The sequence below is a fragment of the Cyprinodon variegatus genome, unplaced genomic scaffold (assembly GCF_000732505.1).
Source record: "Cyprinodon variegatus isolate N-32 unplaced genomic scaffold, C_variegatus-1.0 Scaffold173, whole genome shotgun sequence".
Lineage (NCBI taxonomy): Eukaryota > Metazoa > Chordata > Actinopteri > Cyprinodontiformes > Cyprinodontidae > Cyprinodon > Cyprinodon variegatus.
Genome location: NW_015150626.1, coordinates 941,658 through 960,936, shown reverse-complemented (window position 1 = coordinate 960,936; position 19,279 = coordinate 941,658). Strand labels below are relative to the sequence as shown.

General features: G+C 37.9%; 1 protein-coding gene across 1 annotated transcript; it reads left to right on the top strand.

Annotated features, from left to right (window-relative positions):
- The first annotated feature begins 3,067 nt into the window (after positions 1 to 3,067).
- On the top strand, positions 3,068 to 17,558 carry jade1 (jade family PHD finger 1). The gene is made up of 11 exons (XM_015378507.1): positions 3,068 to 3,189; positions 5,656 to 5,738; positions 7,997 to 8,064; positions 10,012 to 10,169; positions 10,343 to 10,527; positions 11,106 to 11,317; positions 11,401 to 11,568; positions 11,688 to 11,804; positions 13,042 to 13,563; positions 14,439 to 14,556; positions 15,638 to 17,558. The coding sequence occupies exons 1-11, from the start codon at positions 3,101 to 3,103 to the stop codon at positions 16,654 to 16,656; spliced, it is 2,739 nt and encodes a 912-aa protein (XP_015233993.1). The 5' UTR covers positions 3,068 to 3,100; the 3' UTR covers positions 16,657 to 17,558.
- Positions 17,559 to 19,279: the final 1,721 nt, after the last annotated feature.

Genomic DNA, 19,279 nt, shown 5'->3' with positions numbered 1-19,279 from the left:
ATGAAATTATTACATTAGACCAATAAAAACATTTAATTTCCAAAACTTAAGCTTAATAAAAAGTAAACTTCATACTTAGAGGTTGTTATTTTTAAAAGGCACTTTTAATCTGATAAATCTTCCTTGTTAGAATGCTTTAATTAATTTATGGCTCTACTTCATAAGGCCAATAATAATAAGCATTAAATCACAAAACAACCCAACAGTAGCTATATTATTGAGCTTTATTGTATATTACATTAAAAAAATGTAATTCAATAGAAATATAAATAATCTGGAACTGTATGAACATTTTTATAATCTGATAGATTTATTCTGTTGTTGCCACTTTAACTCATTTTCATAAAGTCATAAAAAAAGAAAAAAGCGAACAAATCTTGAAAAACTTCAGTACAATTAATTTTTTTTTTTAAAAAGATAACTTAATTTATTGAGGGAATTCACAGACCTGATCAGAAACGGACAAAAAGATTTGACAGATCTAGTTGAACATGTTGGCCTTTTGTAAACTTTATGTAAAGTTGCTGTTTTAGTAAATTTTGCAGTGGTAAACTAACACTTTAAAAGTCTGAGTGCATTTGATCCCACTCTGAATTAGTGTTAAATTAACTCTCTACATACTTACAGTACTTGAAAAATGATATATTCGTTGTTATATTTTTCATCCATGGAGGTCACCATGTTTTCACCTCTTCCATTCATGCTGGGTTGATGAAGTAGTTAGGTCTGACTGGACTGGAACCTACGGAGTAAACACAGGAAGGCTACCAGAGCTGTTTTTTGTCTCTGACTAGTGTAAATTTAGACTTTGCTGCCTCAAAGCATAAATGAGCCGTTATACAAAAGATATCTGCTGAAACAAACAAATATGATCAGCCTGTGATCTACTGTTTACTACATAAACTAGAGTTAATACCGTTATCAGAAGCTGAATAACAATCAAATTCGAAGATAGTGACAGTAAAGCATCTCTTGGTTCATTATAACTCATCGATCCTGATTTCTACATTTTCAGAAATTTCAATGCAATCTGGTTCAAACTGAAAAGGTTCAAGTTCTTCATTGCTGTTTTGGCTGAACAGAGCTATCGCTACAGGACCTACAATACGTCATCTACTCATAATAAACTGCAGAGTAAACAACATGCCACTGTCTGTGTGACTATATTTTATTAAAATGTATTAAACTAAACAGCTTACAGTATTTCTGCCCTATTGTATTTACACGGAAAATACATATTTCTCAAATAAAGCCTATTGTTACAACTAATGTATACCATTTAAGGCCAGAAATCAGACAAACAACCACATGGAGGCGCACATATGCTTAGGCCTGTCATGCATTTAAAAAAACAACTTTTTGACTCTTCCCATGATTTTGGGAAATGCTCTTTGTTTTGTTTTCCTAAGCATGTGTCGATCCATCACAATTGCTGTATCACCGACTCTGTATTTCAGACCAAAACATCCGACCATCATTCAAACATGGTGGTAGAGGGTCATTTTGTGACTTCAGGATGGCATTAAATGGAACTATGAATACTGCTACGGTTCAGCTGATCCAGATCCCAGCAGCAGGCCGAAAAAATAAAATAAAATGTTTTCTTGTGGCCTAGTCAAAGCCTGGGCAGAAACCTAAGTGAGATAATGGCGACTAAATGCAGTTAAGCTAACAAGAATGGGGCAATTTTTTTTTTATTTTGTATCATGAACAAAAAAAAAATTAACTGCCAGTTACTGCAAAAAACAACCAGTTATGAACTTAACAGTTTTTTTTTGTGTTTTTTTTAAGGACCTGGTTTGTTAGAATAGCTTTTTTGAATTTACAAATGAAACCACTTTGAATCTGACTTTTTCATCTCATATTCCGCTTGTTAGATGTATTTTCTGAAGAGGAGAACTCCTTTCTGTCCAGTTCGAGGGTAAAATCTGTTCATCCAGAGAGTTGTGTAGTCGTGTATCATAGAAATGTGTAGCATCCTTTTCCTGTTTACTGTCATGCTGCAAGGTTCCTTCTTAAACTGCACCTTAATCAAATCAATCAGCTGTTTTCTTTTTTTCTGAAAATGATTTTGGATTCATCTATGTTGCTTAAAGGATTAGAACTGTGATGCTGCTTGTCATCCTCTCTGTGGTGCATTTCTGCTTACATTTATCTGTTTCCATATTTTCCTACTTTTTAACACTGTGTGTAAATATTTATGCAACTTAACAAATTTATTCACATTTAGAATCTGGTAACAGTAGCTGTAAGTCGGTGCTCATTTTAAATAGCTATGTCAGTGGTTTGAGTTTATATCTGAAAAACAACATATGGGTCAGTAATACTGCATTCTCTACATCCAAACCTGTTTTGTGTCCTCTAGATGCACCTCTTAAATCATCTGTTGGATCATCTGTTGAGTTTTTTATTGAAAAATTGAAAACTTTCCCTTTATATTTTTTGTTTAATAAAAAGTTAACAGTCATCTGTTAGTGGACTCTTTTTATTCTGTTATAGTTTGTATAACATGATATAATAGAAAATCCCTTTAGTGTCTTACAATGTGAAAATACAGGCAATAATTATTAAATTATAAAAATATATAATAATAATAATAATAATAAGTAAAGGCAATCATAATAAAGACAATAATAATTATAGGCCTACTTAAAAAATATGGCAGCTGAGTGTCTATCAATTTGTTCTACTGTTTTTTTTTTGTTTGTTTGTTTTTTTTTACCAGAAAACGGTAGTGATGTAATATAGTGGTGCTTATAGTGTAAGGATTTTGGGGTCATGAATTAATCCTAAAATCTGTTGGATAATTAAAAAAGAAAATATATAATAATAATGTTAGAACTGTAAATATACAGTCATATGTTTATATTACTATTTTTTATGTATTTATTACTGTTTTCAAGGCTGTGCTTTAAAAAATGAAATTGTCTAGTGCAGTTTTAAACGAAATGTATTTTTGTTTACACTCGTATATACAAATACTACAAATAAATCTAATTGCTTGAAGGGGTTCTGCTGCCCCCTTGCGGCGGACATGCACTCCTGCAGCCGTGCTGGGTAACCTCCTCCGCGGGCGCCGCTGCTCTCTCTGTGTTTGTGTATGTGGAATGCGGGTCAAGCGGAACTCACGGGAAAAACTGCGCTTCGCATCAAACTCAAACACCGGCTTTCATCACTCGGACGTGCTCTGTATGTACCGTATTATTTTATTAAACGATATAAACCCGCTTGCATTTGTTGCACGTGTTTTTTTTTTGCCTCTACCGGGGCGTTTAGGTGAGTTTATATATATCTGTTATGGTCGCACCAGCAGTCCGCTAGGAAAACGCGACGTCGTCATTTAAAATGGCGCCAAAGATTAACCTCCGCCAGTTCATTTTCGATAAACACACCTCACTGTAACCAACTGTTTAACCACAACAGTAACGAAACACTGGTCCCATTGAAACGGATACTTCTAATTTATCTGCACATGTTAACTTTTGAGAAATACGACTGAGTCCAAGTTTGACCCCTAACCTTTGACGGATAGGGGGCTGTTTGTGTTTTCTAATGAGTTAGCACCGTGGAAGCCGTGCTAGCTGATGCTAACGGCGGCGGCTTTGGAACTGACGTTTGTTAGCTCGCAGCTAACTAGCTAGCTAACACTTAGCATCGGCATAATTTAGTTATTGCTCCTGAAACGTCTCTAGTTTGAATTGGTTTGTGCATATCAGTGCATGATAATATAAATTTACACGATGCGCTTTGATTCGGTCTAAAAAATCCCCCTTTATTAATCTTAGCGAGAGTTCCACTTGATGCATCGGGTGTGGGTGGGCCCATAGGTTGCATAACGGTAAGGAAAATAGCAACAAAGCTGTAATTCGACATTATTCATCTGTTTATATCAATAATCGTGGCTGGGATTAAAGTATTATTCGCTGTATTTTTATCGGTGATTAAAAATATATGTGTAAATGTTACACGTAGTTCATCTAAAAAGAACGGAGATGTTTACTGGTGTTGCTGCCACTTAGTTTGGCACCATCACAGCACTGAAGCTAGCATTCGAATCGGCCCTGTATAACTCTTGCTAATAAATTGTTTCGCAGCCTTTAATAGCTCTGTAAAGCTCTACAACTAGATTATCAAAATTATATAAGGATTTATTGAATTGCCGCCATAAAACTATATATTTAGGTTTTTAAAATAGAAAATCTGTTCGTTTTTACAGTGGTTTACGGTAATTGTAAACTGAATCCATCATAAACATCTTATCTTACATTGATATTTGATTAAGAAAAAATAAATCAACCATCTTTTTATGTTATAACTTAATAGTAATTATTTTAATATTGTTTTCGAGTTGGCCTACTCTAAGCAGGACCTAATTAATAATATCTCAAGAATAAAAATGCCTAAAATCATAATTTGAGTACATATTAACTAATTAGGTTGAATAAGGATTTGTAAATCAAAAATGTATTTATTGTTTTATTAGTGTAGAGTATATGAGGCTTTATTTTTCTTATTTATATGATTTTGTTGAGGTTTAATAAATAAATAAAAAATTTTATTGAAGCTGCAATTTCTGGAAAATAATTTACTGTGTCAAATGTTTACAGTGTAGTTGTTATGAGGAAGACATTCTAGGGTCCCCATGCAAATATTTTATATAGTGTTAAGGTTTGATGGATCATCTGTTGTACTTTTTAGACTTAAACAGATTTTAATTTGTCATTTTGTAAACTTAAGTGTAAAATTTGCAATATAGCTGTTCATGGTTGACATTTCCATGTTTTAAGGTGGGTCCTTTCTGTTTTTATAAATTAAATTAAGATTTCACAACTCAAAATTTTTGTTTTTTGTTTAGCATATTAAATCAGTACAATATAATATATTTTATCACCAGCAGTCCTAGTCTACGATTCAGAAGCTGACTTCAGTCTCTGTTTGTGACGCGTGCGTGCAGAACGAGGGGTTTTTGCCACACAAACGAGCTAGCTTCAGTGTTATAGCCTAGCATGCTAAATTAGGGTTAGCGCCTTTCCTCGATGCGTAAACTTTTGGTATTTTCCGCTCTTTGGAGGCTATTAGTCAGTGCTGATTTTACTGAATATGTAACGGTAGGTCCATGAGCCACGCGGCGATGTGATGTTTACGTGCGCGGGGGAAAGTGTGGAAAGTTACCTTGGAGTGTAAACACGCGTGACGCGGTGTAATCTCCAAGGAAACACGTGAAGTAGTGCATTTTTTTGTTTTTTTCTTCTGTTTCGCTCCACTTTGCACTTTCTTGTTAAAATAACAGCCTTCGGGTGGTAAAAGTGAAAGCATTGAGCCGCGGTGAGAATCTGAACCGAGGAGAAGCTCTTATTTCCGAGGGCTTCTGGAAGCGTCCTGTTGTTGACATTTCAGGTCTTGCAATGTTGCGTAATATCGCTTAGTCTCTATTATAAGCTATTGTAAACGTGGAGTTTTAATATTTAACTGATCGATACGTTTAATTTAGCCTTTTTATTTTTGTTTCTTAAGGGTTTAATTAAGATATTTTAATCGATACTCTGTCTAAGAAGTTATCCTTTAAGTTTTTTTTTTATAATCTTTCCTTTTCAGTATTATTTCCTAACACTTTCGCTCACACATTCATGCTCATCTTTATTATTTTATGTTTAGGGTCCTGATGCCGGAGCTCCACAGACAGAAGACGATGAAGAGAAGCAGGCATCCCAGCAGCAGCGATGACTCAGATAATGGAAGTAAGCAAAACATTGCCTCAGCTGACTCAGCCAAACAAAGCTTGTGTAAATGTGGACATCAGTGTGTAGTTTAACAGAAGTACATTTGGGTAAATGTTTTGATTTAGTCATTTGTAGCTAAAGCATCCTCCGTAAATAAAACCAAGTTGCAACATTGAATTACTTTGATAACAACTCTTAAAAATCATAATAAAAATGTAAACTTTTATTCATCTTTGCAGTATAAAATGAAAGGTGTGATATCATATTTGGTTTTGCATAAAATCAGAATATCTGTGCTGTTTGTCAAATTTATTTTGCATTAACTAAAAAGCTACCACACCAAACTTAGATGTTTACATCCTCCATTATCAGGTGTATATTTGATATTTCTTTTGCTTTAAATACCTGGTCTAGTTATAAATCTTACTGTGCAGTAGGAAACTATGAATTTAGATAACCTGGGCAGTATAGAAAAGATCAGGACTAGAATTAGATGCTAACTTCATAATAATCTCGAGTTAAAAGTGCTCTATTTTATAATATGAAAGCTTGAATCCAATTTCAAAGTTGAATATGATCTAATTTCTTTTTTCAAACCCAAAAAGCATTAATTTTCCCACTGCTGTGAAGCTGTTATAGTTGTATTTAGTATCTAAAATATTTATGATTTAGAAAATGCAATCAAGCTAAAATTTAGATTAAAACTGAATTTAGAGAAAAGTGTAAAGTTAACATGGTTGTCAGACAGAACGGTGTCAGACGGCTGCCTGTAGACCAACACTAGAAAAAAAGCTGATATCAGTGGAGTTAGCTTGTAGCCTGTTAGCTGGGTCGAGACTGTAGTTCTCCTTTGCTTGTAGTATTAACAACTTACAGTAGTTTAAAAATAATGTGACCCCAATAAGAGTTAGGGTTGTGCTGCTGTAGTTTTCACAGACTTAAACATTTCCGAGTCCTTTAAGCCTTGGATGTTGTCCTGGCCGAAACAGCAGTGTGTGGGGAGATCTGGGCTACTCTGTGCTCAGAGCCGAAACTGAGAGCGGTGCTCTCTCTGGCTTCTGATTAAAATGTTCCCTGCTTACCATAGGAAAAGTAATGATGGGTAATTTAGACCATGCCCTAAACAAACCGGAGTCACATGAGCCTTGAAGCTTGACCTTAACTAGACAAAGGTATATTTAACTTGCTTACGTTAAATATGATGTTTAAAGTCCAAGTCCTTCCTTTTCAATAAGCCTCGTCACAGCAGCATTCCCAAATAGCAGCATGGATGCTAACAGTTACAGACTAGATGTGCAGTTTAGAATGGGAAGAGCTTGATACCCCCCTGCAGAAGTGACTTTTGGATATCATGAGTAATTAAAGATAAGCTTCACTGAAAGTCACTCTTATTGTATTGTAAGTCACCCATCGCTGTTATTAAGCCATGATTTGTTTGAAAGGATAGTGAAGCCTCTATAGCAGCAGAGCTCAGGTTCATCAAGCAAGTCGGCAAATGAATTAATCTGCCAGCGTAATGCTCTGAAGAGCAGAACAACTGGGGGCGCAAACGTCCTGCAGGATAACCATATTTCCATGAAAATGGTTACCAATTGAAGAAGAGCTGCAGCTAATGGTTATATGGCTGTAGATTCTATACTTTTTTAATAATATAATAGCAAAAGGTTCCTTAAGTCCGATTTGAAGATTTTCTGAAGGTTTAAAATCAGTAAAAACGAAATAAATACATAAAAAGTTTGAAAAAATGAAATCAGAAAAAGGTAAATTAATAAAATAATCTTTAAAATATTACTTTCATTCTTTTTCTGGATGGACTCTTATTCAATTTGCTTTGGATGCTTAGGTTCATAATAAGAAGTTAAATAAGCCAGTTTTAAAGGTATAGTGGAGGATGTTCTTCATTCTGGTTATATGTTTACATAAGGCCGTCCACGTGCTCATCCCCATTTTCACTTACTGGTGGTGAGTCTGACATGGTGGAAAAATTACAAATCTTATTTTGGAAAGTAAGCTTGTATGAGCGATGCAAACAGCAACTTTTAAACAGAGCGTGCACAAGGAGAAATGGGCTCTTGCATGCGTTTAATGGGCGTTCCCACTCTGTTCTTTAACTTGAGAGGGTAATTCTTTTCAAAAATTCCCGAAAATCCCCCACAATACCATTAGTATTGTATTTAAAATGGATGCAAGATATTTATATTTTATATGTCCTGGAGGAAATCCAGGTGCTTTGCAAACAGAACAGCTGGAGCCAATAATTCCTGGTTGTATTTCAGGTAATTCCACCTGCTGGTCCCTGCATTCATCACAGCATCGGAGAGGAACGGGGCAGAAACCCTCTGAGGTAAGTCTGTTCTTCACCGTCACACAGGACGTGTTGTTTCCTGCAGATCCATTATAGGAATCTATAGGTTTTTAATATGTTTTCTGTGCATTTTTTGTGTAATAGATCCTAATCCAAGTAATTGACAACAGCTTGAAATGTCAATACATAAAGGAACTGCAGAGATCCACAGTTGATCCTGTGCAGGCAGAAACTAAACACCCCTGCTGAAAAGCAAATAATACTTGCAATTCACTTGTCCGGCCACACACACACACACCAAAATGGTACAGAAGCATTTTAATTCATTGGTGGTAGCACTGTATCGACTTTTAAAAATGAGTATTGTATCCGGATACAATGTTTCAGTATCAATACTTTTTTGAGTATCAATACTTCTGACAACCCTAATTGATATCAAACATGTATTTCATAAGTGAACTTCCGGTTGCATTTAAAGCTCTGATACCATGAAGGTTATCCACATTTCTGGACTTATTACATCATAGATCATTAGATCATGTGTGGGAGTGTTGGTCTAGTTGTTAAGACCAGTGCGCTTGTGCTCTGAGAAGGTTACAGGTACCCAGTTCGATCTTTGATTGTGCAGAAACTGAGTTACCAATCAGTTATTGAATCGTGGAAGTAACTATAGTCATTGTTTAAGTATCATTCCTGACATTGCTTACTGTAGCCAACCAAATGTAAATAAGATATTTAAATATCACATTGTGTGATTTTGTTTATATATTTTAGAAGTGTAGCTATAATGAAAACTAAAGACTTTGGTTCTTTGTAAGCAGGAATATCTGCTTATTTTGAAAGTGAATGCAGATCTATTATGTTTATAGAGAGCAGTTTATTAGAGCAGGGCTGAAGCTGTGCCGGCTTCATGATCTGAGACCCACAGTAGTTGTGGAAACATCTGTCCTGTTATCTCTGTGCAGCCTGCAAACTACCGACACGCCCTCTAACTCAGAGGCCAATTAAATTGAAGAAAAACAATAGGCTTTACCAATGCAGCGTTCTAATTGGCTAATCCAGAAAGCAGAGCGTTTACTCTTAGTTTAAAATTATAAGCATATGAAATCAGCTCAGGTATATTATTGGCAAAAATAAATGCTAATGATTCAGTTTTTAGCAGTTTTCTATGGAATTTCTTCCATTGTTACAAAAAAAAACACCCTTTTCTAAATGAAATTAAAATAAAACACATTTGAAATAACAGAAATGCAATCTAGAAAAGAAACCTAAAAAAAAAAAAAAGTTAAATGTTTTGAGGGTAACTGCTGTTCTAAAAAAAATACATTTTTTAATATATTTGATATTTTACAACATTTTACAGCTTTAATATTTTCTTTATTTTTTCAAATGTCTATTTTTCAGATTGAGTTTTATTTATTGCATTCTTTTCAGCCTTTTCTCTGGATTGAGGAGTGAAAGGAAATTTCTATTGGTCTGTATTTGTGTTTTTAATTGATTGATGTGCGCATTATGAGCAAACGCTGTTAATGGGCTTAATATGAAGAGGGTGTGAAAATAAAACCTGAAAAGAATGCAATTCCCCAAATTCCTAAAATAAAGAGAATTTCAAATAAAAAAAATGCGCAACAGAAAAAAATGTCATTGTTTTTCAAAGTTTTAAACCCCCATAAAGCGTACCGCAAATCTAATGAAAGTGTAAAAAATTAACATACACAAAAAAACCCAAAAAATAAATTTATTGATTACTTCATATGCACTGTGTAGTAATGAAAAAAAAAAAAATAATGATAATAATTTATTGCTCAAAACCCAGAGTTAATTTTTACAACCTACAGTAAATATGTGTATAGAGAATAAATGATCAGAGTTATTGATTATAATTTAATTTATTCCAGTCTTTGAACTCAGGAACCTTGTTGTTTAAAGCCATTTGCTTGACTGAATTAAAAATAGTAAACAGATAATTCTGTTACTGTGTTGCAGGTTTTTAGGACAGACTTGATCACAGCCATGAAGTTACACGACTCATATCCACTGAATCCTGAGGATTACTACATCCTGGTAGATCCATGGAGGCAGGAGTGGGAGAAAGGTGTCCAGGTGCCTGTGAGCCCCCAGTCCATTCCTCAGCCTCTGACCAGGTAGAGAACTATGAGCTTCTATGCCTCATCCTTTGTACCGTTTTCAAAAATGGAAACCCTTTAACGCCAACGGTTTTAAATATGTTTTAGTTTATGAATTTTTGGGGTGTATATGTTTATTTTTTCCTTGGATAGTAGGTCAGAGATGGAGCTTTTATTGTTGTTTCTTACAGAGTTTTGGCAGAGAAAGGAAAGGAGGTCATGTTCATCAGGCCTAAGAAGTTGATCCGGACGTCGGGCACGGAGGCGCTGGGCTACGTTGACATCCGGACCCTGGCGGAGGGGATGTGTCGCTACGACCTGAACGAAGAAGACGTGGCTTGGCTGCAGATCATCAATGAGGAGTTTGCACAGATGGGTGAGCTACACATCACACCTTATAACCGTGTAAGATTATTTAGGGACGCCCTTCAAGCAAAGAGTCTACAGACAGGCTTTGTTTACAAAGACAGCGTGGCTTTGATTAAACAAGTGGTCGAAATGTGGCTTCAAGATGGTTTTAGGTAAGAAAGTCCATCTCAGAATATTAGCCATGCAAACGGTTCAAATATTCTGCAGTTGTTTGGAGCAGCATACTCCTGCACACCGGCGGCCTGTCGCACTGAGAATCCCCAGTGATTTCCCCACTGCTGTTCATAGTGGCTAGAAGTGAATATATAGGGTTTTTAGGTGGTTAAAAACTGAGAAGACGTTAGCTCCACGCAGAGATGCATAAATCAAGTGAAATACCACTTTGAGCATGGATTTGATCAACAAATAGCATGATAGTTACTTAAATGATCAAAAAGTAGATTTTTGCATGATATAGAACCCATAAAGTCTTATCTTTGGCCAATTAGTAGTGGTTTTGATAGCAGGTCATTTCTGTCAGTGAGATCTTAAGCTGAAGAGCTGCTGTGTCCAGGAGATCCTGGTTAACAGCCATGTTTTCTGCAGCGATGCCGCCGCTGGATGAGAACACGATGGAGAGAGTTATGGAGGAGTTCGAACACTGCTGTCACGAAAACATGACGCACGCCATGGAGACAGAGGAGGGACTGGGCATCGAGTACGACGAAGACGTGGTGTGTGATGTTTGTCAGTCGCCAGACGGAGAGGACAACAATGAGATGGTGTTCTGCGATAAGTGTAACATCTGCGTTCATCAGGTCAGAAGTTTACATGATTAGAGCCGAGCTCAGTTAGAAATCTTTAAGTCCAGAATTTGACCTGATGCTTTATTTCCTATCAGGCGTGTTACGGCATCCAGAAAGTCCCCAAAGGCAGCTGGCTGTGTAGGATCTGTGCGCTCGGCATCCTCCCAAAGTGCCAGCTGTGTCCTAAAAAGGGCGGAGCCATGAAGCCGACCAGAAGCGGAACCAAGTGGGTTCATGTCAGCTGTGCCTTGTGGATCCCAGAGGTGAAGATCTGTCAGATGTTTTTATTTGATTCTATTGTTCTCCTGCTGTTTTCATCATATAATTATTATATGTTTTCCTTAAGACTCACATGTTGCTGTTGTGTGGATTTGTTTACCAGGTGAGCATTGGGAACCCAGAGAAGATGGAGCCAATCACCAACGTTTCTCACATTCCCAGCAACAGATGGGCTCTGATCTGCTGCCTGTGTAAAGAGAAGACAGGAGCCTGCATACAGGTAAGGAGATCATTTAATCATTTGAAGACCGTGTTTGACCCAGCGCCATGAAGACGGATCTTTTATCATCAAAGATCTCTTCCTTGATTTTGTTTTTTTTTTTTTCAATTCCCATTTGAGCCACATTCCTGTGTGGGCTAGAATCCAACTTAAGTCAGATCTCTAATGTGACTCCAGTAGGAATCACCAGGGTGGATTAAATGAGACTTTCCCTCACATTTGTCGCCATGTTGCTCTGCCCACCAGGAAATTGTAGCAGTTGGCAGAACAGACGGGAACTAGGATAGCAAAGCACAGTGGAGAGACTTTATTTAATTCTAATTAAAAGGCTCATAGAAACCGTCTGAATTTGGAACGTTGCTTTTATCCTCAATTTCAAGTACAACACTTCAAACAGAGGAATGCTATTAAGGTTAGAGAGCATCGGTTCCAGCTGCGGTCTGATAAACTGTATTGTGCCAAGTCTGGCATGTATTAATAAAACGTGATAAAGTTGTGAATAAACTTGGTTTCTGTGAAGTTGATAACATCCCTGTTCCACCATTACTGATTGCACATCTGCATCCAAACAATCTTTTGTGCAGAAATAGCAATCAGTTCTCCCTAAAATGAATTTTCCTTCCTTTTGTTCATGTGTTTCACACCCAGCACCTTGTGTTACATTAAACCGCCTCTGTTTTGGCCTGAAGGATAGCACCTATTGCTCTGTTTACTGTTGTGCTTCGTGTGACGACAGTCTGTCAGTTTGAAGCTGCAAGCGGTTCATAATGAAGTCAGATAAAGGACGCATTTATAGCTAATGAGAACGACCACAAAAAATCAGATTCCTGGGAAAAAAATTGGATTAAGAGCTGCAGTGGAAATGTAGCCAAAGTGATTTGCAGCTGTTCTGCTTTTAATTGTGGGCGGAGCAAATGTGGAAAAAAGAGCTGCATCTTAGTCAGACTGATGGCCTCCATGCTATGTCGCACTGATGCATAGTTCTGCTAGAAACAGCCTTTTTATTGAACTTATGAGACGTTCTAATTTTCTGAGTCGCTAAACTTCTGATATTTTATTATCAGTCAACTATGATGAAAAAATTAGAATTTTTCACTTTGTGCAATTAGGCTATTTATTATTCCACATAAGTTATCAGTTGTAAATTAATGATTTTATTAGAGAATCAATAACTGCTTTAATTGGTGTAATATCTGTGTTATTACAGTCTGTCTGACGCCACTTATTCAATTTCCAGTGCTCAGCAAAAAACTGCAGGACTGCCTTCCATGTGACGTGTGGTCTCCATGCCAGCCTGGAAATGAACACCATCCTAACTGAGGAGGACGAGGTGAAGTTCAAATCCTACTGCCCCAAACACTCCGGGATCCAAGGTACCGAGGCAAACCACCGCGACTCCGGGGACGAAGAGGAGAAGGAGGTGCCCAGAGACCAGAGAGGGAGGACGAAGAGCGATCAGGAGGAGCTCAGCAGCCGCCAGCAGGAGAAGAGGGTCAACCTCCGCAAGCTGAAGCTGCAGGAGATGGAGGAGGAGTTCTACCAGTTTGTGGATGTGGAGGAGGTGGCCAAGAGCCTGAAGCTGCCGGCCGAAGCCGTCGACTTCATCTACCAGTACTGGAAGCTGAAACGCAAAGCCAACTTCAACCAGCAGCTGCTCACACCCAAGAAGGATGAGGAGGAGAGCCTGGCTCGCCGGGAGCAGGAGGTGCTGCTGCGACGCCTGCAGCTCTTCACCCACCTCAGACAGGACCTGGAGAGGGTAGGTCTGCGCTTCCTCCGCAAGGCAGAGATCAGCACCGGGGACAGAGCCGTAGGCAGGATTATATGACAGATTAAGGGTTGAAAGCAGCACAAGAAAAGTAGGAGAGGATGGATAAAAAAAAACATTATTAGATTCCTCCTAATATACAGTATTCAGAATTTTACTTCCTGGTTTTTCTGTCAGAATAACGTCACACTGTGTTTGAGGGAGAATAGCTACTGAAAAGTTGAATCAACACAAATGATACAGAGATAATATTTTAGGTGGAGGGCAGAACTCTGAATTATTATTATTATTGTTTTTTTGCTGTTGGTTCTGGGTCTCTGTTTGGTTTGGTGTTGAGGACGGATCCAGATTCCCTCATTTTTTAGCAGAACATCTTAAAACCGACATCTTCATTCTGACAGAATAACCCAGGCTGTTCTTTCTGCTTATTGCAGTGAATTCTATAAATCCTGTTTCCATCTTCAATGTCTACAAAACCGCGATAAATCTGGAAAAGCACATGGCAACAGCAGAGTTAAACACTAATTGATCCATATTTCAGCCACGGCTCCAGTGCCCATCGTCGCAAACTAAAAGTATAAAAAATATTCAGTTTCCTCATGAATCCAAACTTGCAGCTTTGTTGACCTTAAACTTCAGGTCACTCCCATGATGTGAAACATGTTTCATTGCGTTTTGGGAAATATAAGACTTTCATTACAATAAAAAAAAAATTAACTAAAAATGCTAGTTTTTTTTTTCTTTAAAATTGCAGGGCAAATTTGTTTTCATCCTCAGTTTTTACTGAACAACCGAAGAATATTGAAGCTGATCGGGGACTGGTGACAGGGTGTGATGTGGTAAAAATGTTGAATCTTGTTCCTTAGGTCCGTAACCTGACCTACATGGTGACCCGGAGAGAGAAGCTGAAGCGATCGCTCTGTAAAGTCCAGGAGCAGATTTTCCAAAACCAGGTCCGGCTGCTGGACCACGAGCTGCTCAACGGTGAGTCGTCCCAATGGATCCAGAAACGTCTGCACAATTGTTTCTGTTTTTAGATTTATTCTATTCCTGCTGGAAAAGGTCTGGAATCTGATTTTTCAGTTTTTTTTCCTCCTTGAAGAAGAAGAAAACATATTTAGTGTTTCAGATTTTTCCTTTTTCTATCATCCATCCATCCATCCATCCATCCATCCATCCATCCATCCATCCATCCATCCATCCATCCCATTTTTAGATGCTCCTGTTAGGGCTGGATAATTTAGCCAGGAATTAATATTGTAACTTCTTTTGCACAAACCAAACAATCATGTAGATTTTTGTTTCCCTCTTTGTTTTCCTGACTCTTTCTGATTTCTGCAGGACTTTACTGTTGATTGGAAAAGTTATTTCTACTTCATGGATCTATTAATCGCTGTGTCTTACTCTTCTTGAATATAATGGGAACTAAACTGAACGTTTCTGTGATTTGAAAATGTTTTTGTTAAATTGGGATTAAGTTGAACATAAAAACAGCATTTATTTGAACCATCCTTTATGTCTGTCCGTGGCTCGTTATCAGGAGCCTGAAGTAGGAAGCAGCCAGGAGAAATCTGAACGCTCCAGAGCCGTCCCTCTATTTCGGGTTCTGTTTCATTCTAATCCACCTGTCCATGTCTTTTTCTACCATCTATTCTAATTTCTAGAAAAAAAACCCTTAAAGAACAGAATTGGCGACAGATCAATACATTGGCCTGCATCTATTTTTGGCTGATATTAGCCTTTTTTTCTTGTTCGTCTGAGCTGATTTTAGATCACAACAGCCGCATGCATTACTACTCCCTCCTTTTTCCTTTTCATTTCTAACATTTGTTTGCTTCATTAACATATTTGTGTTTATAATAAGACTCAAGTAACATTTATCATGGTGTCTTTTTTTTATTTAATTTTTTTACGAGTCGGCCCCGAAAATTGACAGTCCATATGAAGGATCGGTTAAACTAATGGGGGAAACATAGTCGATCTCTAGTCAGAATAGTAAAACCATGCATCACTTCGGTTTAGACCCTGACAGCATCCTAAAGCTGTGCTTCTCTCTCTGTTTCAGGTGATCCTTCTGCAAAGGACCTGGAGAAGCTGTTCTCTGGGGGTTCCTTATCCTCCCTTGGTTCCTTGTCCGGCTCCTCCTGGAGTGACTCTGGTCAGAAGAGCAAACGAAGCTTGCAGATACGGGAAAGAAGGAAAAGCTCATCAGACTCCATGAATGCTCCCAAAGAGGACAGTCAGTGCAAGCCGTCGGAGATTAAGGAAAACAAAAGCTCCCGAAGCAAAGAGCCGGCCGCCACGGAGCCTGCAGGCGAGGTCAAAGTCCAAAAGGCCGAGGTTAGCGAGGGGCCTTTCATGAAGCTCCCAAAACCTGAGATGATCCAGGAACGCGCCTCCATCAAGTTGCACAAGCTTGAGATCAGGAAAGGCCCCAGAAGAGAGGCTCCAGAAGCAGAAGTGACGTTTAGTCACAAACCAGACCCGGAGCAAGAGGAGCGAGGGAGGAAGAGGAGGAGTGAGGATGCAGAGAGCTTCCCCTGCCAGCTGAAGAACAAGTTCAGCTCCAAACATCTGGATAAAACCGTCTCCATCAGGCTGGTGGACATCAGAAACTCTGACTCCGACGAGTATTTATTCGATGATGGGATGGCCAGACGTAGCAGCGGTCCTTTGGATGTTACTCCCACTGCAAAGTTTAAAACCAGCATGGTTTCGGAGGTCTCCAAAACTAACGGCTGGCTCAAGAAGCCCTTGAACAGCGGCTCCAGCGGCCCAAACGGATCCGTGCCGGGACATCTGAAAGGCTGGGGGAAGTTTCGGATCCCAAAGAGGAACGACAAGCCTCTGAGCGCCGCTTTGAAGCAGGGGGAGGAGCTGCAGCAGAGCAACCCTCTGCTCAGACCGCTCACAAACACCCCAGACCCAGCGTACCCCAGAACGCGGCTCCGCACGGCGCCGGAGCCCGACGGCGAACTGGAGCCCTGCCTCAAACGATGCCACTCCCACGAGTTGAGGGGCGACTCGTCCCTGGGGCGGCGCTACGCCTCTGACATTATCCGCCGAGGCGTGCTGGCCTCCTGATGAAGAGCACGCCGCACTGTGGTATTCAGAAAAGAACGACTGTCACTCTTTGTACCCTTATTTTCTCTAGAAATCATGAAATGGCTTAGATGGAGAATAAAAACAACCAGAGCTGATATTTATTTTTTATTTGTACCATAATGTAAAACTGGGAAATATTTGAATTTATTTTGAGCTAGTTAGTTTTATTTTGTTGAGTTTTTTTTAGGTAGAAAATTGTCAAGTTGCCACTTAAATCGCTTGCTCCAATATTTACAAGCAAAAGCATCAACTAGGACGATGTTGTGATTGTTGCTTGGGACCATAAGCTTGCAATGTAACTTGTGTTTATTATAGTATTAAAGTCGGTTGCACTTCGCCGATCAACTCAAACATATAATCCTGATCTGATCAGCCAGTAGGACTCTTGTAGTTCTGTATTTTCTTATCTTTATCTAATCAAGCATCAGACAGCTGAAACCAGGAAGTCCAGCGTTTCATTGCTATTGGTCTCACAGAGTATGAACTGGAAAAGCCACCAAGAGGAAATCAAAGAAATGTTTCCACGTCATCAGCACTTAAGTGTAATTGAACTGCGATCGTATCCATCATGTGCCTAACTTTTATTTGAAGCGTTTGCACTACGAGAAGATGGCACAGGTGGGAGGCACGAGAAGAGATATTTTTACACTGAAAAATAAGCGTTTTGTACCCTCGGCCGCTGCTGTACTACTGTTATGCAAAAGAAGTGTGTGTGAGTGCGGGGAGGCATGTCTTGAAGAGAAATAAAAAATACTTTGAAGACAAATCTTTGTACGTGTGTGCAAGAGAATCATAATTACAAGTTCATTTCCAGTAGTGTGTTTAATGTAAAATGTTTATCTGTGCTTTATTTACCTACTTTAGGATTAATTAAATGATTTCTACCCTTAAAATGGCATAGAAATAAAGTTTTTTTTTTTTTTTTTTTTTGCTTTAGCCTTTCAAAACCCACCGGGTCGCCGTACAGCGCTTAATAACTCAGAATGCATGAAAATTACACTGTTAAAATGTTTACCAGTATTGACATGTTAGACATCATGGGAAAGCTTAGATTATCCACAATTCAACCACCTAGTTCATTTTATGGACATGGTGAGCACCAAAGCGCAATTAACAGATACAGCAGCATGTCGAAATGTAGCACAACAAAGCAGCCACATTATTATCGCTGTTCAGAAAAAGACTTATTTTGGAGAATAAAAAAAAGGAAAACTACTTTGAGTCTTGTTTGAACTGATGCAGCTTGGGTGTTTTAGTCACCCAATTTTCATGTTTATATTAAGAAACTAGAGGGTGTTAGCTTTCAAATAATGTATCTCATGTAATTTGGGCTTACAGTTTCTAAGTTATTTGCTTTTCCATTAAGGTATGCAAAATAGGCAAAGGTTACCCATAATGAGGTGGATGTTAAGAGGTTAGTGCAACCATGCTACTTTTGACCCAAATATTAGCTTAACTTGAGATGTATTTGTTTTTTTTTTTTTTTAGCTCAGAAAGAGCAGTCTAAGCACCCCTTAAAAATCAGAGCTTGCTAACTAACAGTTGCTAGGTAACTAAACAGATATGACACTGGATTAAGAGATATTTTTGTTTCTCTGATTTAATCTATAGGCCTGAATGTGGCCTCATCTTTACCATCAACTCCAAGAATTCTCAGACGGCTGATTTCAAAACAGGGATACTGACTAATTTGGTACAGGGCTAAAACAATCATTAATTGTAAATCAATTATTGAAATAACAATCAACTAATTTAGTAATTAACTGGAGCATGGAGACTAAAACATGCTTTTAGCCAACAGAGCAACCCAATTAGAGCAGTAATTATATCAAAATTGCAAATTTTTTTTTTTACATTTTTTGATGAAAAAAAACTTGTCAATACGCTCTATCCAGAACTCAAGTGGAAAAGTTTGTTTTATCCAGTTTAATTTCGTAAAGAAAAAAATCTGTAACCCTTTATAGCGCAAGTTACCATTTTTGATCACTTGCATAACCCTATGCAAGGCTTCTAGTGCTTAGTGAGGTCTAGAAGCACAAGATCTATACCCAGCCATTCAGCACAGATACTGCTACATGGCTACATCTTATTTTGGCATTTCACCAATTAGATGAGCCCTTGGATGATATATTACCTACTGGAAATTAAGATGAAAAAAGTTTAGTAAATAAAACGCAAAAAGAGAAGTTAATAAGCATAGTTAAGAATCATATTTAGGTTTATAAATAAAAAATGTAAGTGCCAGTATCAGTATTAATGCCTCTTTCAGTGTTTTTCTTGAATTTCTTATGGAAGCAGTTTTGTTATTTTTCTTAATATATTCAGGCAAGTTGGCTTTTCTTTTTATTACATTGACATTCATTTTTTTCCATCAAAGTATCTATATTTTTTGCATGTTACAAAGGTAATAAGGTCTAGTCCTGGATTCCAATAACACCATTGGCATGAAATTTGGATTTTCAAAGTATTTCACTGGGTGCCCTATAAAGGGTTAAGAAACCTTTGGCTATCCAATTATAAAAAAAAAAAAAGATTAATCTATTTGCAAAACAATAGTTTGGAGTACGGCAAGCCTTTTTAACATATATTCAGAAAGTTTAAC